The sequence below is a fragment of the Oncorhynchus mykiss genome, chromosome 16 (assembly GCF_013265735.2).
Source record: "Oncorhynchus mykiss isolate Arlee chromosome 16, USDA_OmykA_1.1, whole genome shotgun sequence".
Lineage (NCBI taxonomy): Eukaryota > Metazoa > Chordata > Actinopteri > Salmoniformes > Salmonidae > Oncorhynchus > Oncorhynchus mykiss.
This window is the reverse complement of record NC_048580.1, coordinates 7,741,224-7,768,885: the sequence shown is the minus strand read 5'-3', so window position 1 is coordinate 7,768,885 and position 27,662 is coordinate 7,741,224. Positions and strand designations below refer to the sequence as shown.

The 27,662-nt window shown below is 43.1% G+C and overlaps 1 protein-coding gene across 1 annotated transcript; it reads right to left on the bottom strand.

Moving 5' to 3' along the window:
• Window positions 1-1,095: 1,095 nt before the first annotated feature.
• Window positions 1,096-26,724, bottom strand: LOC110491306 (heparan sulfate glucosamine 3-O-sulfotransferase 6-like). Its single transcript, XM_021564661.2, has 3 exons — window positions 25,891-26,724; window positions 2,286-2,515; window positions 1,096-2,041 (listed from the first exon to the last, which is right to left on the bottom strand). The coding sequence occupies exons 1-3, from the start codon at window positions 26,370-26,372 to the stop codon at window positions 1,653-1,655; spliced, it is 1,101 nt and encodes a 366-aa protein (XP_021420336.2). The 5' UTR covers window positions 26,373-26,724; the 3' UTR covers window positions 1,096-1,652.
• Between the last annotated feature and the right edge of the window lie 938 nt (window positions 26,725-27,662).

Sequence of the window (27,662 nt, the reverse complement as noted above, 5' to 3'; positions counted from 1 at the left end):
TTCCAAAATGTTAAATAGACCTCAGGAGGAATAACCACCCATCCAGGTGGTCTGCCTTTATTCATGCCATCCAACTCCCCTTTCAGTTCATCGAGAGAGATTTGGGATCCCGGCAAGTTGTCTTTCTCTGTTGAGAGAAGTGTTCTTCATTCTTTTTTTTTATAAAGAACTTGGTGTGGATTTATAATCAGAGGTGTACAGTTATTTATAAAAGCGGAAGAATCTTTGATTGATTCATTTGGGTTCTGACAGTAATTTCACTGTTTCAGATTCGATAGCCGCTTTGTCAGCTAATTGTTTGTTACTGCGTAGCTTGTCAGCCAGTAAAACGAATGGGACCATGGAAGTAATGGTTGAATCTAACTCGATGGAAGGCGAGTTCTGCACTCTGTCTTTATCAATAAACCAAGTTCTGCACTCTGTCTTTATCAATAAACCAAGTTCTGCACTCTGTCTTTATCAATAAACCAAGTTCTGTACTCTGTCTTTATCAATAAACCAAGTTCTGCACTCTGTCTTTATCAATAAACCAAGTTCTGTACTCTGTCTTTATCAATAAACCAAGTTCTGTACTCTGTCTTTATCAATAAACCAAGTTCTGCACTCTGTCTTTATCAATAAACCAAGTTCTGCACTCTGTCTTTATCAATAAACCAAGTTCTGCACTCTGTCTTTATCAATAAACCAAGTTCTGCACTCTGTCTTTATCAATAAACCAAGTTCTGCACTCTGTCTTTATCAATAAACCAAGTTCTGCACCCTGTCTTTATCAATAAACCAAGTTCTGCACTCTGTCTTTATCAATAAACCAAGTTCTGCACTCTGTCTTTATCAATAAACCAAGTTCTGCACTCTGTCTTTATCAATAAACCAAGTTCTGCACTCTGTTTTTATCAATAAACCAAGTTCTGCACTCTGTCTTTATCAATAAACCAAGTTCTGCACTCTGTCTTTATCAATAAACCAAGTTCTGCACTCTGTCTTTATCAATAAACCAAGTTCTGTCATGACTTTGGAAAGAGTAATAGTTACCTGGTCGGAGAAAAGTGTTTGTTTAGAACGTTCTAGAAGTGAACAACATTTCCAAATCTGATATCTTTTTTTGGATTGTGATTTATTCAAAACAGATACAAATGCATTATCTTTAGCAACAACCTATGGTGGCTTCCCATAGAAACCTGGGGGTCTTCGACCACATTTTTTTAAATTGATCGTTATGAATTCATTTATCTCCATTTCAAATTGATTACAGAATGTAGGATTTTGTGTGAAAGAAACGTTGAAATGCCATCTTGTGGGTATTTTAGGAGATTCTGACATTAGAAGTTGGCAGTGGTAAGCATGGTGGTCAGACAAGCTCATATGTCCTCATTTCTATTTCCTTTATTATAGAGAAAAGAGGTGTAGATAATAGTATGAACATCGATTTGTGAGAAGGATTTATGCCTGTTTGAGTAGAAAGTGTACTGTTTCACTTTGGGCATCAATGAGGCTGTAATCCGAGAGCACATGCTGTGGATTGTAGTTGGTCTTATTAGATTTGTCCTGCATGTCCAAAATGGCATTCATGTCTGTCCCTGTCCCTGTGAACCATGCCTGAGTGTCTTTGTTACTCTGGATGCATGTTTTACCTCGGTATCCCTACTGAGTCCTCATTGCCATCCAAAGTTCTGGCCAGTCATCTGGTAGAACCGCTGGTTGTGCGGCCTATAGAACTCCCTCAGTCTCCGGATCACTTCCGGATCAATGGAGGCGTGTGTCCTGCCTTTAGTCTTTCCCAGGCAGTGGGGCTTGCTGCTGCCCTCCGGTTTCTTCAGGCAGGGGAAACCTTTAGTCTTATTGAAGTAGAAGTGCTTGTCCGTCACAATCCTCTGAAGGCCCAGAAAGTCCTGGACCTTTCCTAGTTCTCCGGCTGGGTCGGAGATGAGGCCCTCCCCACTGACCAGATGGATCTGGGCCCGGGGGAACCAGGCCAGCCAACGCTCCAGGTGCTGGGCGTACAGTCCGATCCATAGAGGGCTCCACAGAGAGTCGATCTCACCTGAGACCAAGACAAGATACTGGTTTAAGACCCTGAAGACAGGACTGGAGACACGACTGAAGACAGGACTGAAGACAGGATTAAAGAATAGAGTATTTGTGTGGGTACTGCATTTGACTAGGGAAAAACTATGTTTTTGTGTCATTCATTCATCAATTAATTAATGAATTCATGCATTCATCCATCCGTTCATTCCTTTATTCATAGGTCTATACAAATAAAAATGTATCACTATAATTCTGACCATTGGTACGGTTCTTGAAGGCGAGGGTCTCGAAGGCGGGGATGTGGGGGGTCTTGGAGATGATCTGGGTGTAGTCAGAGATGGCCCGGGTCACAGGGTCTCGGACCACCACAATCAGCTTCACGTCATGCGACATGGAGTGTACACGCCCCGGGGTCTCCACGGTAACAAAATAACGCGGTGTCTTCTCCATGACAACCTGGCCATCCAAGGCCCTGGGCATCATACTCCTGGGGGATGTAGGGAGGGAGAGAAAGGGAAAAAGAAAGAGAGAGAGATAAAGTATGTTTAAATGGTATAACTTTTGAGTATTAAAGCCATCTGTACATTTCAGTAATGGAGGCTGTCATTAACATGCCTGTCACCTAAATATCTATGTGCTGGCCATGCCAACAACAACAATTATTATTCCTAGATCTATATATGCTATAGGTTGTACAGTGCCTTCAAGAGTATTCACACCCCTTGACTTTTTCCACATTTTGTTGTGTTACAGCTTGAATTTAAAATGGATTCAATTGAGATGTTGTGTCACTGGCCTACACACAATACCCCGTAAATGGAATTATAACCCCTTTGTTATAGCAAGCCTAAATAAGTTCATGAGTAAAAATGTGCTTAGCAAGTCACATAATAAGTTGGACTCTGTATGCAATAATATTTTTTTCATGACTACCACATCTCTATACTCCACACAGTGGAGGCTCCTCAGAGGAGGAAGGGGAGGACGATCTTTCTTAGTGAATTTCATAAAAATACAAATAGTGAAACATTTCAAAAGTTAACATTTTTAAACATACTATATATATATATATATATATATATATATATATATATATATTCACATGTCACCAAATAATTGATTAAAACACACTATTTTGTAATGAAGGTCTACAGTAGCCTCAACAGCACTCTGTAGGGTAGCACCATGGTGTAGCTGGAGGACAGCTAGCTCCTGTCCTCCTCTGGGTACATTGACTTCAATACAAAACCAAGTAGACTATTTGTTCTCACCCCCTTCCATAGACTTACACAGTAATTATGACAACTTACGTGGAATGTTCTCCAACCTATCAGAGCTTTTGCTGCATGAACTGGCATGTTGTCCACCCAATCAAAGTATCAGATAATGAATCTAGTAATGAAAGCATAATCTAGAGCTTGCTAGCACCGCAGTGCATAAAATGTGGTGAATAGTTGACACAAAGAGAAAGAAAGACAACAGTTGAACAGTTTTTAATAAATTAATTTCTTCAAAAATGAAGGAGAAGCAAGAGAGAGAGAGGAGAGAAAGAGAGAGCTATTTGGTTGTATTTTTAAAAATGAACTTTCACTTTGCTAGCTGATTGGAGCTAGCTAGTTTAGCCTACTCAAACACCAGACTTGAACAGAGAGGGATGCTATGTTAGCTAGCTGGCTATGGCTATCAAACAGAGAGGGATGCTATGTTAGCTAGCTGGCTATGGCTATCCAACAGAGAGGGATGATATGTTAGCTAGCTGGCTATGGCAATCCAACAGAGAGGGATGATATGTTAGCTAGCTGGCTATGGCAATCCAACAGAGAGGGATGATATGTTAGCTAGCTGGTTATGGCTATCCAACACTGGAACTCTTCCAAGTCAAGGTAAGCTTTAATTAATTTATTTCCACCAGGTCCTGCCGTTGTAACTGCTAAACTGCCTTCTGACTGTACACTGTACTGCATGATTGTAGCGGGTTTACTAACAAGTTAGTTCTAGTAACTATGTTGATTATGACGTTACTTTAGTTAATATTATTGACTTGACTTTAGATGATAAGGTAACTAGGGATGAAACGGTTACCGGTTTCACGATAAACCACGGTAAAATTCCAGATGGTTAGTATTACCGTTTCAAATGTTAATTATCATTAAGACCGTGTGTGATTACCACGATTTGAAAAACTAACGGAAAATACTGCCCAACATCAACTAAAGTTGGCAACGTGGGTTTTGTTTTGTGTGAAAACATGGCGGAAGGCAGTGACAGCGCTCAGGATATTTTTCTGCCGTCTAAGAGGACCAAATCTGAAGTGTGGTCGTGTTTTGGGATTTTTCAAGAGTGCTGAGGGAAACTTCATCGAAGATGGTCACCCTGTCTGCAGAACAACGTGCACAATCTGCTGTGAAAGAGGCAACACTTCAAATCTCTTCAGTCGACTTCGTGACCACCAACCACTATTTTATAGCGAATGCAAGGTAAAGTTAACTTTTAGCTCAATGCTTGATGTGGGGACTTCGGAATGGGGGGGGAAATGTCATGGTTTGCCTGTCTAACTTGCTAATAGCTTGTCAATAATGTAAACTGAAGCTTTCAGTGTTGCCTACTCCTGTATAAACACGACACGCTGTTCTGCTGCTGTATGCGTTGTGTGTCTGCAGACTCTATTCACCCATTACACACGATAACACGTTATGTAGTTTAGTCACCCAACCAACATATTCTGTTCATTTAAAATCCGCCAGACGTCGACTTGGTTGTAAAAGTGTTCCAACAGGATAAACACTATAGACTCCCAGACTCCCCTACCAGACTCCCCTACCAGACTCCCCTACCAGACTCCTCTACCAGACTCCCCTACCAGACTCCCCTACCAGACTCCCCTACCAGACTCCCCTACCAGACTCCTCTACCAGACTCCCCTACCAGACTCCCCTACCAGACTCCTCTACCAGACTCCTCTACCAGACTCCCCTACCAGACTCCTCTACCAGACTCCTCTACCAGACTCCCCTACCAGACTCCTCTACCAGACTCCCCTACCAGACTCCCCTACCAGACTCCTCTACCAGACTCCTCTACCAGACTCCCCTACCAGACTCCCCTACCAGACTCCTCTACCAGACTCCTCTACCAGACTCCCCTACCAGACTCCCCTACCAGACTCCTCTACCAGACTCCTCTACCAGACTCCCCTACCAGACTCCCCTACCAGACTCCCCTACCAGACTCCTCTACCAGACTCCCCTACCAGACTCCCCTACCAGACTCCTCTACCAGACTCCTGTATTTATGTCCATTGTTGGGCTCATTGAAAATAATATCACTGTCTTATTAAGACTCATTTGTATTTATGTAAATTGTGCATGGGGTCATTGCACATACTAAAATGCAACACGGTGTGTGTGTGTGTTTGTTTGTGAGTGAATAATTATAATGTAACACAAATAATAATAATACATGTTATTCCCTTGTTTACAGAGATGGATGTGCAGCAGACAAACCCAGTGATGCTACTGGTCCCTCCTCATCTAACCGTTGTGACACAGACACTCCAGCAACCATTTAAAAGGCAGGCTGCTTATGCAGCCACATCTAAACATACTCAAGACCTCACTGTACCCCTTTCATATTACATTGCAAAGGACATGGTGCCTTTTCACGTTGTTGAGAGGCCTGTCTTTCTGAGGCTGATGAAAGTTGCCGTGACTCACTACAAAGTGGCCATCACAAACATTATTTTCCGAAGCCTGAAATCCCAAACCTGTACAACCAGGTTAAAGCTGATGTTGGAAAAGGTTTGGCATGTACTGTATTATCCAGGCTAAAAGCAGCTGGTGTCTGAGCTAAAGGTAAAGGCCTCTAGCAGTGGCTAACAATGACTAAATAGCTAGTAACTAATTAGCTGGTTAGCTTCTGATGGAGGTTCTAGCTATAACGTCTAAAAAAATAGCAGATCCGTATCACATTGGGTGAGGCGGGTTGCCGGAATATTTAATTTAAAAATGGAAAAAGAGATTGAAATATATACAAAAACAAAAAGACGAAATTAAACAACATTTACACTGGACAACGACAAACAACGTCTGCACTGCTACGCCATCTTGGATTTAATCTGCATCATGTTATGGGAATGCTTGTCATTGGCAAGGACTAGGGATTTTTTTATTTAATAAAAAGAAACAGAAATGGAGCTAAACCAAGGCAAAACCTGGTTCAGTCTGCTTTCCACCAGACACTGGCAGACAAATTCTCCTTTCAGCAGGACAGTAACCTAAAACCCAAGGCCAAATATACACTGGAGTTTCTTACCAAGAAGACAGTGAATGTTCTTGAGTGGCCTAGTTACAGTTTTAACTTAAATCTGCTTGAAGATCTATGGCAAGACTTGAAAATGGCTGTCTGGCAATGATCAACAAATAACTTGACAGAGCTTGAAGACTTTTGTAGAGAATAATGTGCAAATATTGTACAATCCAGGTGTGCAAAGCTCATGGCGGCTCCTGGCATTCTTCCTCCTCTTCTGAGTAGGAGTAGCGAGAAGGATCGGAAGACCAATGCGCAGTGTGGTAAGTGTCCATAACGTTTATTTTCAGACATAAACTGAACACTATGAAATACAAAACAATAAATGTGAACATGAACGAAACCGAAACAGTACCGTGTGGCGACAAACACTCACAGGGAAACAAACACCCACAACTCAAAAGTGAAACCCAGGCTACCTAAGTATGATTCTCAATCAGAGACAACTAACGACACCTGCCTCTGATTGAGAACCATACTAGGCTGAACTCAAAACCCCAACATAGAAAAACACACATAGACTGCCCACCCTAACTCACGCCCTGACCATACTAAATAAAGACAAAACAAAGGAAATCAAGGTCAGAACGTGACACTACCCAGAAAGACTCACAGCTGATATCACTGCCAAAAGTGATTCTAACATGTATTGACTCAGGGGTGTGAATATTTATTGTATGTAAATGAGACATTTCTGTATTTAATTTTCAATAAATGTGCAAATATTTCTAAAAAAAAGCATGTTTTCCCTTTGTCATTATGTGGTATTGTTTGTAGATGGGTGAGAGAAAAAATATATATTTTTATCCATTTTGAAGTCTAGGGGTATGGGGTCAAGGGGTATGGGGTCAAGGGTTACTTTCTGAAGGCACTGTACAGGCTACAGCAGACATAGGGGGATACTGAAATGAACGCACACAACACACACACACACACACACACACACACACTCACACACAAACTCCTTAGAAAGGCAGGAATCTAGGAAGAAACTTAGAGAGGAACCAGGCTCTGATGGGTGGCCAGTCCTCTTCAGGCTGTGCCGGGTGAAGATTATAGGAGTACATGGCCATTTAAGGCCAGACTGTAAAGTCACACACACAATCACACACACACACAAATGCACACAGGGCTATATAAACATCACACCACATTCTATCACCTCGACAGATGGACCTCATTTAGCAGCAATGACTCCTGGGCCCCACCAGACCTCATGGAGACCCAGGTACAGCTGCCACACACCTCGCTGACCCCCCCCCCCCCCCAGGCTGCTGCTTCATATTTCGCTAAGCATTATGGGATCCCTTTTGAGGGGATGGTTGGGGGACAGAGACAGGACAGGATGATGATGAAGAGATGAGAGATGGAGGGATGGAGGGATGGAGAGATGGAGGGATGAAGGGATGGAGGGATGGAGGGATGAAGGGATGGAGGGATGGAGGGATGGGGGGATGGAGAGATGGAGAGATGGAGGGATGAAGGGATGGAGAGATGGAGGGATGGAGGGATGGAGAGATGGAGATATGGAGGGATGGAGAGATGGAGGGATGGAGGGATGGAGAGATGGAGGGATAGAGAGATGAAGGGATGGAGGGATGGAGAGATGGAGGGATGGAGAGATGGAGAGATGGAGGGATGGAGGGATGAAGGGATGGAGGGATGGAGAGATGAAGGGATGGAGGGATGGAGAGATGGAGAGATGGAAGGATGGAGAGATGGAGGGATGGAGGGATGGAGAGATGGAGAGATGGAGGGATGGAGGGATGAAGGGATAGAGGGAACAAACAGAGGACAGGATGCTTGTGAATCAGGTTTCAGCTCTGAAAAGTCTACCACCCCCCTCTGCCTCCCTTGCAATATGACCTGCTATCAATAGATCCATTCCCCCAACCTGGCCCCATCACACGCACACATACACACCACACACACACACACACACACACACACACACACACACACACACACACACACACACACACACACACACACACACACACACAGACACACACACAACTCTATTTTTGTAAAATGTCAAGCAAGACCTTTTGGGTGGTAAACATGTTTGACCATTAAAAATCCTATTGTCCCTAACTCCTAACCCTAACCCCTAACCCTAACCCTAACCCCTAACCCTAACTCCTAACCCTAACCCCTAACTCCTAACCCTAACTCCTAACCCCTAACCCCTAACCCTAACCCTTAACCCTAAACCCTAATCCTAACCCTAACTCCTAACCCTAACCCCTAACCCCTAACTCCTATCCCCTAACCCTAACCCCTAACCCTTTTTGTCTAGTTGCGGTGAAACTACGGTACATCTACAACATTCCTGTATTTTTACAGCTAAATTAAGGTGTTAATTGACAGCATAATGATTACTTGGTACTCAATATCCCTTGGGATTTGAACTCACAACCTCTTGAGTGCAAACTATCCAAAACTGATGCTGGAGCCACCAGGTCTAAGGGAAAGTTAGTGCATATATTTATTGCCAAGAATATATTTCTGCACTTTGCCTAAAGCTTTTGTAAAAAATACATTAAATATATACAACAACTTGAAGGTGTCTTCTCTATAAAATGACTGTATGCTGCTGTAGTCTGATATAAATTACTGTAAGATCTTGTATAATTTTGTACTGTGAACAAAATTGGGACTTAGCCTTAAATGGGATTTGAACTCATAACCTCATGGTCACTAGCAACTTCCTGTGCAGCTACACCACCAGATCTGTGAGCTGGAAAGAGACACGGCCACAGACTTACTGTCAACAACCCATTTCTACACGTCAATAAAAGCTGCCCGGAATCAAGTAAATTACTGTACAATTATCATCACCAATGAAACATCAACGTAAAACTATCAGTGCTAAAGGACCCTTGACGTAGAGTATACGGTAAATATTTGAGAACCGTTACAGTGGCGAGCGATGGGTACAACCCTGCTTCCATTAGGCTGCTCTCATAGAGGACCATTGAGTGAGAATGGAACAGAACTCCATCAGCTTAGCATTACGATGCCTTAACATTATCACAGAGCGTATCCCTCTGTATTCTCTCTATTGTTTGTCATAGAGACCCGGTTCCCCATGTCTATTGTGTTGCAGTAATCGTGTGGCATCCATTTTGTAGATGCTCTGGATGAAAAGAGAGATTTAGCATGTTTACAACCTCTCACTTGTTTTTGTCTTTGAAGAGCAATCTTTAATCATCCCTCTCTCCATCTCTCTGTTGAGCTCCACCCCCCCCCCCCCCCCCCCCCCCCCCCCCACACACTCCTAGGCCACGGGGACAAGCCCAAGCAGCCATAGGTATTGATCCTGGAGGAGTGGGGGGTAAAGTGTGTGGGAGTTGGGGGAACGATGAGCCTGGGTCTCAGCTGGGCCGAGGGTAGCAGGTGGGGTTCGGGGAAGCCTCTGGAGTCCCATCACCCCCATGCTGGGTGTGTGTGTGTGTGTGTGTGTGTGTGTGTGTGTGTGTGTGTGTGTGTGTGTGTGTGTGTGTGTGTGTGTGTGTGTGTGTGTGTGTGTGTGTGTGTGAGAACAGATGTGGGATGTAAAACTACATAAAGACATTTTACCAAATCTGTTTAGTCTGTATACAGTACATTAAGAACCAAACCAATGTGTCAATGACAAAACATTGAAATAGTTATCTTATTGATACCAACACAGTGTGTGCATTCGTATGTGTGAGTGAATGAGTGTGTGTGTGTGTGTGCGTCTGTGTGTGTGTATATATATGTGTGTGTCGGACTGAGCGCCCACTCATCCATTTCGCTGCACTGGGGACCATTAAGGCTCCAATCCATTGTAGCGTTGCCCTGTCCACTTCCAGCAGACATCCATCATAGCTGGGCCCAGACCGCCCTGCCTCCCCTCCTCAACCCCCCAGAGAGAGCCTTAATGAGGGCTAGATCACCCCGGTCGTCTAGGCCTTATGGAGATCAGATCACACTGTACAGTACTGGGATGGGATGGCTGGATGGGCCACACCTGATTTAATATAGATATATACATGTGTTGGAGCACAAACACACACACACACAAACACACACACACACACAGTAATCAAGAGACCCTCATGTTTCCCCCTTTATGACACTATTTCTATGTCATAACAGAATTCAGACTCCCCTACTCTTAGCCCAGGTTTCACTCTCCCATTCCAAAACCCTGCGTTCAAAGAATCCACTAGATTCCCTTTCCTGTCAGACGTGATCTCACCTAACACACCACTTCTGAAGGTCACATGTTTTGGCAGCCGTTCTTCAGCCATTTGCACAGCAATTATATTCCTGTGTAAAAACACAGGCGCACATGTGCAACGTCAAGCCCAGGGAATCCATTGGTATAAATTGATGCGCTGCTTTTTAACGAGTTAATCTGAATTGCAAATGAACCACAGCCACGCGAGAACATCTGACTCTGTGAATGCCTTCTTCTCCGGATGTGAACAGAACTACCTATCTAAACCTCTGAATGGCTGCCAGGTTGAATTATTAGTAAACAACAAATTGATTGCAACACTGTCATCTATACTTGTGATACTGACCACAGGATTTGTAAAGACAGATTCATATACAGTAAGAGAAACACAATTCCTATGTCAAAAGACAAAATACAGCAACATATTTGATGACTGGTTCAGAGTGTGGTAGTGGTACGTCTAGTGGTACCTCTGAACCAAAAAATATAATTTAAACGCAACATGTAATGTGTTGGTCCCATGTTTCATGAGCTGAAATAAAAGATCCCAGAAATGTTCCATATGCACGAAAAAAGCTTATTTCTCTCGAATTTTGTGCACAAATTTGTTTACATCCCTGTTCGTGAGCATTTCACCTTTGTCAAGATAATCCATCCACCTGACAGGTGTGGCGTATCAAGAAGCTGATTAAGCAGCATGATCATTACACAGGTGCACCTTGTGCTGGGGGCAATAAAAGGCCACTCTAAAATGTGCAGTTTTGTCACACAACACAATGCCACAGATGCCTCATGTTTTGAGGGAGCGTGCAATTGGCATGCTGACTGTAGGAATGTCCACCAGAGCTGTTGCCAGGGAATTGAATGTTCATTTCTCTAACATAATCTGCCTCCAATGTTGTTTTAAAGAATTTGGCAGTACGTCCAACCGCCCTCACACCCACAGACCACGTGTAACCACGCCAGCCCAGGACCACATCTGGCTTCTTCACAAGCGGGATCAGCCAACCAGACAGCTGATGAAACTGTGAGTTTGCACAATTGAAGGATTTCTGCACAAACTGTCAGAAACCATCTCAGGGAAGCTCATCTGTATGCTCGTCCTCCCCAGGGTCTTGATCTGACTGTAGTTCGGTGTCGTAACCAACTTCAGTGGGAAAATACTCACCTTCGATGGCCACTGGCACGCTGGAGAAGTGTGCTCTTGACGGATTAATCCCGGTTTCAACTGTAGTGTGGGCAAGTGGACGAGCAATTTTTCTGATATCAATGTTGTGAACAGAGTGCTCCATGGTGGAGGTGGGGTTATGGTACGTGCAGGCATAAGCTACGGACAACGAACACAATTGCATTTTATCAATGGCAATTTGAATGCACAGATACCACAGATAGAACAATGAGAGATATTTCACCGGATGTATAGACATGAAGCATCCGCTTGGTGTTTCCACTCACTACCAAATATGGTAGTGAGAGGAAGCCCAGTGGCCGGGAGTGGGAGAAGATGGAACCAGACAGATTTTGGCCGACATTCTGCAAATTTTCTCATCGATGAAACATTTGATCTCAGTACAGTTTTCTGTTCCCAAAGCTAGAATATGTTACGAACAGAGTGTACTACATTTTTGAAGACTTTACCCTTTACCCCGTTCGCAAAGGCGAACTGAGTTAATACACACGCGCACCTCACAGAGTAGACGTTCCCTAACGGAAATATGCAAATTAATGCTAGAACACACCAATAGGATCTCGCCAGCTCATGCTTGGCTCTGCCCACCTCCTTGCTTGTTCTGCCCATTATGACAAATGTGTTCCCATTTGACACGACAGGCTGTGGTCTATCTTGGTTAAGTTATAACAGATATTTGAAGATACCGTGATGAGATCCTGAGGCCCATTGTCATGCCATTCATCTGCCTCCATCACCTCATGTTTTAGCAGGATAACGCACGGCCCCATGTCACAAGGATCTGTACACAATTTCTGGAAGGTGAAAATGTCCCAATTCTTCCACTGTCTACATACTCACCAGACATGTCACCCATTGAGCATGTTTGGAATGCTCTGGATTGACGTGTATGACAGCGTGTTCCAGTTCCTGCCAATATCCAGCAACTTCACACAGCCATTGAAGAGGAGTGGGACAACATTCCACAGGCCACAATCAACAGCCTGATCAACTCAATGCGGAGGCTGCATGAGGCAAATGGTGGTCACACCAGATACTGACTTGTTTTCTGATCCATGCTCCTATATTTCTTAAAAAGGTATCTGTGACAAACAGATGCATGTATGTATGCCCAGTCATTTCTGTTCAGTGATTACAGTGGATTTAGAAAGTGTTCAGACCCCTTGACTTTTTACACATTTTGATATGTTACAGCCTTATTCTAAAATGGATTAAAACTTAAAACTCTACACACAATAACCCATAATGACAAAGCGAAAACAGGTTTAAAGATTTGTTTGCAGATTTATAAAAAATAATGCTTTGTCATTATGGGTTATTGTGTGTAGATTGATGAGGGGAAGAACAATTGAATATATTTTAGAATAAGTGTCAGGACTTCCACCGAAGTTGTTTCCTCTCCTTGTTCGGCGTCACCGGTCTTCTAGCCATCGTCGATCCTCTTTTCATTTTCCATTTGTTTTGTCTTGTTTTCCTACACACCTGGTTTCCATTTCCCTCATTAAGTTTTGTGTATTTAACCCTCTGTTCCCCCCATGTCCTTGTGTGGATTTGTTTGTTTGTAAGTGTTACTGTTGTGTTACTGGTGAATTGTTTGTTTGTAAGTGCTTGTGCACTATGTTACTGGTGAATTATTTGTTTGTAAGTGTTTGTGCACTATGTTACTGGTGAATTGTTTGTTTGTAAGTGCTTGTGCACTATGTTACTGGTGAATTGTTTGTTTGTAAGTGTTTGTGCACTATGTTACTGGTGAATTGTTTGTTTGTAAGTGTTTGTGCACTATGTTACTGGTGAATTGTTTGTTTGTAAGTGTTTGTGCACTATGTTACTGGTGAATTGTTTGTTTGTAAGTGTTTGTGCACTATGTTACTGGTGAATTGTTTGTTTGTAAGTGTTTGTGTACTATGTTACTGGTGAATTGTTTGTTTGTAAGTGTTTGTGCACTATGTTACTGGTGAATTGTTTGTTTGTAAGTGTTTGTGCACTATGTCACTGGTGAATTGTTTGTTTGTAAGTGTTTGTGTACTATGTTACTGGTGAATTGTTTGTTTGTAAGTGTTTGTGTACTATGTTACTGGTGAATTGTTTGTTTGTAAGTGTTTATGTACTATGTTACTGGTGAATTGTTTGTTTGTAAGTGTTTGTGCACTATGTTACTGGTGCGCGTCTGGTTTTGTACCCATGTAGGTTCTTTTATTTATTGCCGTTGGTTTTGAAATGAAACCGCTCCGGCTATTTCCTATTCGTGCTCTCCTGCGTCTGACTTCACTGCCACCAGTTCCGCAAACCCTTACAATAAGGCTGTAACGTAACAAAATGTGGAAAAGGTCAAAGGGTCTGAATACTTTCAGAATGCACTGTATATTTACTGTATTTACATTGTGGTCATTTAGCATCAATACATGTCACTGCAGCAGGACAGAATGTTACCCTATGACCTCACAGGAACACAGACAGGCAGCACTGAACAACCAGCCAGTCTCCAAACAGACAGGCAGCACTGAACAACCAGCCAGTCTCCACACAGACAGGCAGCACTGAACAACCAGCCAGTCTCCACACAGACAGGCAGCACTGAACAACCAGCCAGTCTCCACACAGACAGGCAGCACTGAACAACCAGCCAGTCTCCAAACAAACAGGCAGCACTGAACAACCAGCCAGTCTCCACACAGACAGGCAGCACTGAACAACCAGTCAGTCTCCAGCCCTGGGGGTATAGAGTAGACCTCCCATGATATTCCCCTGGGGTGAGGGAAAGGTCAAAAGGTCAGTGGAGATATGTGTGGTTGTGGTAACACTAAGTTTACCCTTTAACCTCTAATCTCTGCTTTTCATCTGCACAGTCACACCAACCTATCCTCAATATTCTTTATTTCTTATTAAAGTAACGCATGGCTGCCCGTTTTACGGGCTCCTAACCAACTGTGCTATTTTGTTAGTTTTTCGCATTGTTTGTGACTAATTTTGTACATGATGTTGCTGCTACAGTCTCTTATAACCGAAACGAGCTTCTGGACATCAGAACAGCGATTACTCACCTCGAACCTACTCACCTCGAACTGAACAAAGATGTCTAATATTAAAGAAGTCTCGAGGTATTGCTCACCTGAGGTAGTTACCTCATGATAAGCTGTAGACCACACTATCTACCAAGAGATTTCACACCTATATTTTTCATAGCTGTCTATTTACCACTACAAACCGATGGTGGCACTAAGACTGCGCTCAATGAGCTGTATAAGGCCATAAGCAAACAAGAAAATGCCCATCCAGAAGCAGCGCTCCTAGTGGCCCGGGTGACTTTAATGCAGGCAAACTTACATCTGTTTTACTTAATTTGCACCAGCATATCACATGTGCAACCAGAGGAAAAATAACTCTAGACCACCTTTACTCCACACACAGAGAAGCATACAAAGCTCTCCCTCACCCCCCATTTGGCAAATCTGACCATAATTCTATACTCCTGATTCCTACTTACAAGACAAAACTAAAGCAAGAAGTACCAGTGACTCGATCAATACGGTAGTGGTCAGATGACACGGATGCTACGCTATAGGACTGTTTAGCTAGCACAGAGTTGAATAGGTTCCGGGATTCATCCAATGGCATTGAGGAGTATACCACCTCAGTCACTGGCTTCATCAATAAGTGCATCGACGACGACGTCCCAACAGTGACTGTATGTACATTTCCCAACCAGATGCCGGAAACCCTAGACCCACTCCAATTCGAATACTGCCCCGAAAGATCCACAGATGATGCGATCTCAATCGCACTACACACTGCCCTTTCTCACCCGGACAAAAGGAACACCTATGTGAGAATGTTGTTCATTGACTTCAGCTCAGTGTTCAACACCATAGTGCCCACGAAGCTCATCACTAAGCTAAGGAACCTGGGACTAAACACCTCCCTCTGCAACTGGTTCCTGGACCTCCTGACGGGCCGCCCCCCAGGTGGATCTGGTGGTGGATCTGCCACGCTGATCCTCAACACGGTGGTCCCTCAGGTGTGCGTGCTCAGTCCCCTCCTGTACTCCCTGTTTCCTCACGACTGCACGGCCAGGCACAATTCCAACACCATCATTAGGTTTGCTGACGACACAACAGTGGTAGGCCTGATCACCGACAACGATGAGACAGCCTATAGGGAGGAGGTCAGAGACCTGGCTGTGCAGTGCCAGGACAACAACCTCTCTCTCAATGTGAGCAAGACAAAGGAGCTAATCGTGGACTACAGGAAAAGGAGTGCCGAACAGGCCCCCATTAACATTCCCCATTAACATTGATGGGGTTGAAGTGGAGGGGGCCGAGAGTTTCAAGTTCCTTGTTGTCCACATCACCAATTAACTATCATGGTCCAAACACACCAAGACAGTTGTGAAGAGGCCATGACAACACCTTTTCTCCCTCAGGAGACTGAAAATATAATTGTTATGCAATTTTCTTGTGTTCACTTGAGATTCTTTTTTTTCACTTTAGTTTATTTAGTCAATATTTTCTTAACTATTTCTCAAACTGCATTGTTGAGTAATAATGTAAATAAGCATTTCAAGGAAAGGTATGACATATGTCATTTGATTTGATTTAATCATCATCCTCTACAGAGCAAACAAAAAACGATACATACTTCAGCCTAAACAGCCACAGGGAACTTCCACAAAGCTGTGAACGACGTGAGAGACATGGCAAGAAGGGCATTCTATGCCGTCAAAAGGAACATCAAATTCGACATACCAATTAGGATCTGGCAAAAAAAAATTGGAATCAGTTATAGAACCCAATTGCCAAGAATTCACAAAATAGAACAAAAACCAAATTGAGACTCTGCATGCAGAATTCTGCAAAAATATCCTGGGTGTACAACGTAGAACACCAAATAATGCATGCAGAGCAGAATTAGGCCGATACCCGCTAATTATAAAAGTCCAGAAAAGAGAGCTTCAAATCTACAACCACCTAAAGGAAGTGATTCCCAAACCTTCCATAACAAAGCCATCACTTACAGAGAGATGAACCTGGAGAAGAGTCCCCTAAGCAAGCTGGTCCTGGGGCTCTGATCGCAAACACTAACTGACCCCACAGAGCCTGAGGACAGCAACACAATTGGACCCAACCAAATCATGAGAAAACAAAATGATAATTACTTGACACATTGGAAAGAATTAACAAAAAAACAGAGCAAACTAGAATGCTATTTGGTTCTAAACAGAGAGTACACAGTGGCAGAATACCTGACCACTGTGACTGACCAAAACTTAAGGAAAGCTTTATCTATGTACAGACTCCGTGACCATAGCCTTGCTATTGAGAAAGGCCTCACAGTAAGCCAAGGTCAGTAAAACTAGTAATCTGAGACAGTGACAGTCAAGATAAAACCTCAGCCCAGTCCTCTTCCAGAGACTAGCTCTTCCCTGCCTGGTTGAGGGTGGTTCCTCTCAGGCTAGAGACTAGCTCTTCCCTGCCTGGTTGAGGGTGGTTCCTCTCAGGCTAGAGATTTGAATTGTCCTTAAATTAGATAGGGCCTCCTGATTGGCCCAGAGATCTAAGGCACTGCATCGCAGTGCTAGAGGCATCACTACAGATCCGGGTTCGATCAAGGGCTGTGTCGCAGCTGGCCAAGACGGGGAGACACATGAGGCGGTGCACAATTGGCCCAGCGTCGTCCGGGTTAGGGGAGAGTTTGGCCGGCCGGGATGTCCTTGTCCCATCGTGCACTAGCAACTCCTTGTGGCGGCCGGGTGCGTGCATGCTGTCTTCAGGTCGCCATCTGTACGGTGTTTCCTCTGACACATTGGTGCGGCTGGCTTCCAGGTTAAGCGAGTAGTGTGACAAGAAGCTTGGCGGGTCCTGTTTCGGAGAACACAGTTGCAACGATGGGACAAGACTGTAACTACCAATTCGGGGGAGAAATAAAAATAAGCAGATTAAAAATAATATTTTTCTTTCTATCCAGTAAATGCCTATTTAAGAGATAAATATATATATATGTTTTGTGCACCTGACTCTGCTCTTATCAACTGTACTTGCAATGTCTTTTTGCACTACCGCAGTACCATAGAGCCCACTGTAGCCAATGATAGATATGATGATATAATGATATATGGTTAATTATGTGGTGTAATTGGGAGCTCATCATTATCTGTGAGCGTAAACTGACCTGGTGTCAGGGGTCAACCTGCCAGGCCTGGCAGCGATGTCAAGTGGCCTGACACTCTCAGAGCCCCATCTGGTCCTGGGGATGGGACAATCTGTTGTCACTCTGGGACGTCACTGATACACACACACACAATGGAGACGTGATACGTGTGTGTGTGTGTGTGTGTGTGTGTGTGTGTGTGTGTGTGTGTCTGTGTGTGTGTGTGTGTGTGTGTGTGTGCGCGCGTGCGTGCGTGCGTGCGTGTGAGTGAGGAAGAGAGAAAAAGAGGTGTGTGTGCATCCATACGTGTTTGTGACCAATATCATGTTGGTAAAACACAGAAAACACACCTCTAACTTTCAATCAATCTCACCTACTGACCCTGTAGCCATTAAATCACACTGTCAGAGGTTACAGAATACCAATACTGCATCACCAGTGGTAGATAAGTACAAACATTGTTATACTTTAGTAAAAGTAAAGATTCCTTAATAGAAAATGACTCAAGTAAAAGTGAAAGTCACCCAGTAAAATACTACTTGAGTAAAAGTCTAAAAGTATCGGGGTTTTAAATATACTAGTACAGTGGTGGAAAAAGTACTAATTTGTCGTACTTCAGTAAAAACAGAAGTAAATGCTCTACACCACATTCCTTATATTAATGCAAACCAGACGGCACACAGGTTGTTTTTTTTTACAATCGCTAGGATCCATTTCTCAATACTTAGGTCACTTTTTCAAAACCCTTCACACAGTGAGCATAACAGCAGTCTATGTGGGCTAAACAGTGGATCGTGTTTCATTGCTTTGGCTCAAAACGCATTCAATGACTACATCTTTCAAATTTCATGAATTCTTTTCTCACTCAGACACAAAACTCTATGTACCTACTGGCCAATTTGCACGTGTTTACATACTCTTTTCAAAACTGTTAAACGTAACACAAAATTGAATAAGACAGCAATTTGCTACATTTCTACAGTAATACCGTTTTGAAATATATTCTAAATCTAAAAAATGAAATATTATCAAAACAATTAGACCAAGCACAACTGATTCCCATTGCAGCTGAACACCTACCCAGGTGTTAGTCTTTCAATTCCATTACCATCTCTACAAAAGGGGACATCTTAGGAATAATGCTGTACTGGAAGGAAGAAGAGTGGCTGGGAGAGGAAGAGGAGTACGTATGCGTGGTGGAAGAAGACTGAGAGGAAGATCAAGAGCTGTCGTCTCAGATGACATTAGGGCTACTATAAGTGATCATGTAATAATTCATGGTCTATCAATGAGAGAGGCTGGTCTGAGAGTGCAGCCAAATCTGCAATGCTCAACAGTGGCATCTATTGTGAGACATTTCTGGCAAACAACAGGTAAGATGTGCCTTCTGCAAGGGCATCTGACAGAAGTAAATTGAGCAAATCCTCCAAACCCACTTGTGTGTAATTGTTTTTGTATTTCTGCTTGGGACCCAACGGTTACCTCCCACAGACGGGAGAGGTAAGATTTTCACTGCTGTGCAGGAAACTGGAAACATTAATATGGTCATCAGAAACAATGGCATAAAACTCACAGAGATTCGGGACAGAGTGTCGGTAGACAACATTACATTTGTAAATATTCACAATGTAAGCATAACAACTATTTCTAGAGTCCTGAAACAACATCAAGTCAGGATGAAGCAGTGTCCCCTTTGAGAGGAACTCTGAACGAATCAAGCAACTCAGGAACCAATATGTCCAGGTAAGATGACTATAAAATACAGAACTGGTTTTGAACAAAATCAAACAGGGCAGAGGCACACAACGGCATGTTTTTAGGTATAATGCTACCGTAAAAGCCTAACTCTTATGTTGCCTTGTGGATTTATTTTAGAGAGTCATGGAGATTGAAGCCAGGCAATCACCCCACATATTCATCTTTGTGGATGAGGCTGGTTTCAACTTGGCCAGAACACGACGGGGGGGAAGGAATGTGATTGGGGAAAAGAGCCACAGTGGATGTCCCGGGCCAGAGGGGTGCCGAAATCACAATGTGTGGAGCAATATCCTCTGATGGAAGATTGCCAGGGATGGACCAGGCATGCCAAAAGATTATTTCCTAGGTGTATTGCCCAAGATGACATAAGATGTGACGTGGATGAGAACCTGTGGCCAAATGCATAAGACAGGGTTGACTAGCATTGCTACTGTATCTGTATCGGTAGATGGTTTATATACAAATTATTGTATTTTGGAATCACTCAATGCCATGACATAAAACCTATTGAAGCATGTTGCATCATGTCTGATTCGTTCCTGTAAGATAAACTGCAGTGAATTCTAAACAGTAGAGAGGTGTCATTCTTGTTTTGTAAAGAAATGTTACAAAATTAAACATGGTGTAATGCTACCTGTTAGTGTTTTTTTTAGGTCATTGTTTTATGAGTGACAAAGTGTGCTTGTTGGGTGACAACCTTTGCCAGTGTTCTGGAAGAATGAGTTGATTTGAGACCTGTATGAAGTGTTTTGGTAGTTTTAGTGCATTTTGGATGTGAAATGGACTGTTGTGCCAGGCTGAAAGTTGGATTAGGAGAACTGTGTGAAGAGTTTTGAGAAAATGACCTAAGTATTGAGAAATGGGTCCTAGCGATTGTAAAAAATAAAAAAAATGTTTAAAAAAATGTAATGGACAGACGGGCACACTCCAACACCCAGACATAATATAAGAACTCAATAAAAAAAATTGTTGACCTTTATTTAACTAGGCAAGTCAGTTAAGAACAAATTCTTATTTTCAATGATGGCCTAGGAACAGTGGGTTAACTGCCTGTTCAGGGGCAAAGTCCACAACCAGTCAGTACACCTCTCTAACCACTAGGCTACCCTGCCGCCCCTGCTACCATGTATTTAATGAGTCTGCCAAATCAGAGACAGTAGGGATGACAATGCATTGATAGGTGTGTGAATTGGACCATAATTCTGCCTGAGCATTCAAAATGTAACGAATACTTTTGGGTGTCAGGGAAAACGTATGCAGTAAAAAGTACACTATTTTCTATAGGAATGTAGAGGAGTCAAACTAAAAGTTGTCAAAAATAGAAATAGTAAAGTACAGATATCCCCGTAAACTACTTAAGTAGTACTTTTACTTAAGTACTTTACACCAATGTGCATCACTGCATCCTGAACCAACCGTTCAGTTCCACGCGACCTCTCTAACCTAGATGATGAGATTTTAAGCCAATGTTTAATCTGTTATGTAGTTAGAGTTTATGTTACATGCACACACTATAACCCTGTGTTGGGGAATGTAAACGGTGTGTGTGTGTGTGTGTGTGTGTGTGTGTGACTCTAGGATCAGTAGGAGCTGACTATGGTAACATCTGGCCTCAGCTGGAGAGATGATTGCTCTGTGATAACTCATCCTGACCCTCCCTGCAAATAAACACACACACACACACACAAGAATAGACATACACACAAACATAGACACACACACACACACCCACATACACACATTCCGATTAGCATGGCCAGCTGGCAGTGTCTCCCTCTGCCTGTCACCTAGACCAGCTTGCAATGGGTATGTTTGAATACGCCAACAACAACAAACATTATTCTCGAGATCTTTCCATGTTGCAGGTTGCACAGTGGCTGCAGAGTGGTAAATTCTTAAAGCTCTGTCAAACTGGTTGTTGATCACTGCTAAGGCAACCGTTTTCAGCATACCCCATAAGATGATGCTGGCACCACTATGCTTGAAAACATGAAGATTTGTATACAGTAATGTGTTGTGTTGGATTTGCCCCAAACAAAACACAGGACAAAAATGAATTACTTTGCCACATTTTTTGCAGTATTACATTACTGCCTTGTTGCAATGTTGTTGATCCATCCTCAAGTTTTCTCCTATCACAGTCATTCAACTCTGTAACTGTTTTAATGGCACCATTGGTCTCATGTTGAAATCCCTGAGCGGTTTCCTTCCTCTCCGACAACTGAGTTAGGAAGGACGCCTTTATCTATGTAATGACTGGGTGTATTGATACACCATCCAAAGTGTAATTAAAAACTTTACCGTGCTCAAAGGGATATTCAATGTCTGCTTTTTTATTTCTACCTATCAACCAATATGTGTCCTTTCTTGCAAGGCATTGGAAAACCTCCCTGGTCTTTGTGGTTGAATCTGTGTTTAAAATTCACTGCTCGACTGAAGGACCTTACAATTTATCTGTATGTCTGGGGTACAGAGATGAGGTACTCATTCAGAAATCTCACAGAGTGAGTCCATGCATTTGATTTGATTTATTAGGATCCCCATTAGCCAACTCCAATAGTGACAGCTAGTCCGACACATAACCAAAAAGACATTACAGTCTTAACCAAAAAGACATTACAGACAAAAGACTTCACAATTTACATGTAGTGTGTGCGCATCTATCAGTTACACATATATGTCAGTATATACACGCAACAAGGCAATCACATGGGGGAGAGGGGTTGCTTTATTTGTTTATTGAAACCAGATTTGCTGTTCACTTCCGATATATAACATGGAAGGGAGGTCCATGCACTCATGGCTCTGTATAACACTGTATGTTTTCTTGAATTTGTTCTGGACCTGGAGACTGAGAATATACCCATGGTGGCATATCTGGTGGGGTAAGTGTGTGTATCAGTGCTGTGTGTAAGTTGACTATGCAAACCATTTGGAATTTCCAACACATTCATTTATTCTAAAAACAAGAAGTGACGCAGTCAGTCTTTCCTTAACTCTTAGCCAAAAGAGACTGGCATACATAGTATTAATATTAGCCCTCTGATTACAATGAAGAGCAACACGTGCCGCTCTGTTCTGGGCCAGCTGCAGCTTACCTAGGCCTTTCTTTGCAGCGCTTGACCAAATGACTGGACAATAATGAAGACAAGATAAAACTAGAGCCAAGGACATCCCGGCCGGCCAAACCCTCCCCTAACCCGGACGATGCTGGGCCAACTGTGGGCCTCATGGGTCTCCCGGTCGCGGCCCGGCGACAGCACAGCCCGGGATCGAACCCGGACCTGTATTGACACCGCCTTAGACTGCTGAGCCACTCGGGAGGCTTGAGGTCTAGAACTTAGGGAATGATTTGTACTAAATGCAATGCTCTTAGTTTTAAAGATGTTCAGGACCAGTTTATTACAAGCCAAAGATTCCAAAACAAACTGCAACTCTTTGTTAAGGGTTTCAGAGACTTCATTAGCTGTGGTTGCTGATGCGTATATGATTGAATCATCAGCATACATGCATACACATGCTTTGTTTAATGTCAGTGGCAGGTCAATGGTAAAAATAGAAAATAGTAGAGGGCCTAGAGAGCTGCCCTGCGGTACACCACACTTTACATGTTTGACATTAGAGGCTTGACACCCCAAAAGAAAAGGCTTAAGATGTGCCAGGTGAACCTGCAACCACAACACTTCAATAACAATTGATGTAAGATATTCTCTAAGCATTACAGGGATATGTCTCTGAATATATACAGCAACACCTCCCCCATAAACATTCCTGTCTCTTCTATAGATGTTATATCCTTGTATTGCTACTGCTGTATTATCAAATGAATTATCTTAGTAAGTCTCAGAAATTGCTACTTTATTAATATTATCTGATGTTAGCAAGTTATTGATTTCAAAAACCTTATTTCTAAGGCTACATATATTAATATTGGCTATTTTCAATCCTTTCCTGGGAAGCCTCAGAGATAGAAATAATATGGAAAAGAGAAAACAAAGCAAGAGAAAAAAATATCCATTCAGCAGTCCATTAATCAGTTGGTGTATGTACGTGTGTGTGTGCTCAGGGGTTGAAGCTAAGAACCCATTGGCTTGGCTCCCTCATCCTTCTAGGCTTTTGGGAGGGAGGGTGGGTCGAGCCTTCTGGCAGCTTTAGTGTCACGCCTGCTCCCGCTCTCCCTCACTGGCGCTTGAGGACGCCAGACTGCCTATCATTACACACACCCTTCAATACGCGGACCTGCACCTCATTGGATCCTCCTGAACTCCATCATTATTTGATTGCCTTATCTGTCTGTTTCCTCTGTTGCGGCAGGGTAGCCTAGTGGTAGCCTAGTGGTTAGAGCGTTGGTTAGAGCGTTGGACTAGTAACCGGAAGTAACCGGAAGGTTGTGAGTTCAAACCCCCGAGCTGACAAGGTACAAATCTGTCGTTCTGCCCCTGAACAGGCAGTTAACCCACTGTTCCCAGGCCGTCATTGAAAATAAGAATTTGTTCTTAACTGACTTGCCTGGTTAAATAAAGGTAAAATAAAAAATAAAAAAAATAAAATCCCTGTGTCAACATTGATGTCGTTATTTTGTCCCCTGTCCAGACGCTGGTCCTGTCCTGTTTCATGTCCGTTGTCTATTAAATGTTCTCCATGTACCTGTTTCCTGTCTCCAGCGTCGATCCTCACACTTAGGATAGTCCTCTTTGAGTAAGATATACGTTCCTCTCAAGTTCTTGGCTCTTTCCAGAGCAGCTACCTTGTCCTTGAACGTCAGGAACTTGACCACTATTGGCCTGGGCCTGTCACCTGTGCTGGTGGTGGGTTTTTCAGTCCTGTGGGTGTGCTCCACCTCAATTTTTCCTTTGGTCCATTTTCAGTTTCTCCAAGATAATGTCCCTCACTTTGTTCTCAGACTCCATCCAGGTCTCATGTGGAAATTCTGCAATTCCGTCCACAACAATGTTGTCACGTCTTGATTGTTCCTCAAGATAATCTGATTTCTCTGTCATTGTTATCATAGAGTCACACACAGAACGGATGTCCTCTCTCAATGATTTACAGACTGCTGTCATGTTGCCGTTCTCCTGTTTAAACTCATCGAGCTGACCCTTGGAGAACTGCAAACTGTTCTTCAGGTCCTGGACCTCTCTGGTCAGGTCGTCCATTCTTTTATCAATTGACTCCACCAGTATTTGGACAAAACACTTGAAGCTATTTTCTTGTTGTTGTAACAACTGCTTGTGGAACTATTGTTGTTCATTTAAAAGATTGTTCACCTTCACTGTCCTCAACGGTACTCCCGCCAGCTTTGGTCTTTGTCATGGTAGCAACATAGGTTATGCTGTTACTCCTCATAGTTCCAGACAGGGTAGGTCACAGGGACGATTGAAAACAACAATAACAAACAGCAGGGATCTAGACAGCCACAAGCCCTGGACAATCTGCAGTTCCAGCCACAATAAGCAGCTAGTTAGCAGCTAGGCTAGCTGCCACGCCAAACAGCTCCTCAGACCTGGCCTTGGTCGGCAGAATCACTTGACAGATAGTAGTGGGTCCAGCAACTGACGCCAACAGACAATAGACTTTCAAAACTTTCCAAAACAACAAACCGAGCTCTCCCTCATTCCGCTTTAAACAGGAAGTGATGCAACTTATTATGTGACTTAAGCACATTTTTACTCCTGAACTGATTTAGGCTTGCCATAACAAAGGGGTTGAACACTTATTGACTCAAAAAACATAATAAACATAATTCCACTTTGACATTATGAGGTATTATGTTTAGGCCATCGACAAAACATCTAAATGTAATAATAAATGTAAGAGGCGTGAATACTTTCTGAAGGCACTGTATATGCAAATCGTTGTGTAAAAATGAAAGACCGACCAATTCTACCATGCATAGATTATACAGCAATAAACAATAACCTTCTGATTTACAAGTGCAGGTGCGCTGAGGCGAAAACATGTCTATGGAGTTAAATATACTGAAATGCACTCAACCAAAATTCATTGGACATCGACTCCCATTCTATAAAAAACAGACACGTCCATACGAAATGTGGTTCCCACTAGATAGCCCAGCCACAAAGTCAACATTAGCAATATCTTAAGAATTGATGAAAACTTAAATTTTCGTTTTGGTCTTAATTTAAGGTTAAGGTTAGGATTTTAAAAAAATCTAATTTTAAGAAACTGAATTATATAAATGGGCGGGGTTCATGACTTTGTGGCTGTGGTAACTAGTGACAACCATGATATGTACCTGTACCAGTCCAAACCTCGTGCGTAATGCCGGTCAAAGAAGTGCGGTTCAGAGCCCAGCGCGCGGATGTCCGGGTGCAGCCTGAGAAACTCCAAAAGAGCCCTCGTGCCACCCTTCTTTACCCCTATAATGAGGGCTTGGGGTAACCGCCGTGTCGCCATCAAATCTTTAACCGAGTTATTCGTCTCCAAAACCGGAGTTATTGTGCTCCTCTCCCCGGCTACTGGGTATCCATCTTCATTCTGTACCAGTACAACGTCCTTATACAACGTCCCGTTTCTGTCATGATACCATCCTGATAAAAGAAACTCACTGGCGGGTCTTTGAGAGATGGAGTTTTCCTTTATGTCCGACTCGCAGCATCCTGCGAGGAAGTAGAAAAGAGAGACACAGATTATTCCCAGAGAGAGCATGATTAGAAGTTTTTGGAGAACCCTCCTGATGTCCCTGTCCGTTGGGTTGCTGTGGTGAAAAGCTGCCATCGCCTTCCCTCAGAGTCCCATCCGAGGAGGACCATTCTACTACAAGCTCAGCTCACTTAACTTCCTTCACCTCTGTGAAGACACGAAGGCTTTCTGAGCAGCTCAGAGAAAATAAAGGCTCCATAGTGACGCTACGTGGATTCCACAAAATTGCCAACAAAGTCGCCGGTTTGCCCGCGTCCCATCTGTCCCTTTCGCGGTTCATTCTGCGCGTCAAGGGATCAATTCCTGTGTTATGTCCAAATATCCACCCACTTAGTCGATCCCACCGGCATGTAGTATAGTCTAAGGCTTTTAATATCCGCGGCGCATGGCTGGAGTGATCCTTCTCCCTGGGATTACCCGCTGTCTCCCTCCATGGGTCTCCAGAGACTGCGCGTCATGGGGTCTCTCTCTCTCTCTCTCTCTCTCTCTCTCTAGCGTCAGTCATCCAGGAAAATGTGCGCTGCACTCCGCATTTGATTGTTTAATTCCAACGGATTTTTTTGGAAAACGGAGATGAATACGATGCGCGTGCACGCGGAGGAGAGGAGAGAGCGGTTATGCTGCGCGTACCCGACAGATCATGACCCTTTTGAATGTAATAAATCCTCATTTATCCACTGATTGTTTTTGTTGGCATTTTGAGTTTTATGTAGACCTGTTCTCCAGTTTATTTACAACCTGTTGTGCAATACATGTCATAGCCTATACAGGTAACTTGGTTGTCACTTTAGAGAGCCATTTCATGATTTCAACTTGCAGCAAACTATACACTCTAAACCCCAAGGCATTTTTAACTAAAATATTTCTAGTAAATTGAACTCAAAGTCCAGGAAAACTCACTATTACTTATTAAAATGTTTATGTGGTACTGACTCAGAACTAAATGAGAACTCAAAGCAACTCAATGTTTTAAAGTTATAACAAATTATATATATTTGTATATATATATATCTGTGTTTTTGCATGTACATTGAGTAAATAAATTTCCAAAATAGAGAGTTCCCAGTTGTCTTGAAAGCACCATAAAACTCATGGTACCCTTCACCAGCTCATATCTGTGTGAAGCTGGATTCAGTGCTTTCGTCTGCATTAAAACCAAATATGGATCCAGGTTGGATGTGACAGCAGAGATGAGGTGCTCACTGTCGACCACGCCCCCTGACTTTGAGAAGCCACGCCCCCTGACTTTGAGAAGCTCTGATGCGACATGCATCAAACACACCCATCTCATTAGTGGTGGTGAGATAAGATACATTATGTCAGACTCATTTGAATTTGACTGTGATAGCACCACATTAAAAGTAT

Coding starts and splice junctions, on each gene's coding strand:
- LOC110491306 (XM_021564661.2), bottom strand. CDS start 26,372: ATGGCAGCTTTTCACCACAGCAACCCAACGGACAGGGACATCAGGAGG. Junction 2,516..25,890: donor CGAGGTTTGGACTGGTACAG/GTACATATCATG, acceptor TACATCCCCCAG/GAGTATGATGCCCAGGGCCT. Junction 2,042..2,285: donor CTTCAAGAACCGTACCAATG/GTCAGAATTATA, acceptor TCTTGGTCTCAG/GTGAGATCGACTCTCTGTGG.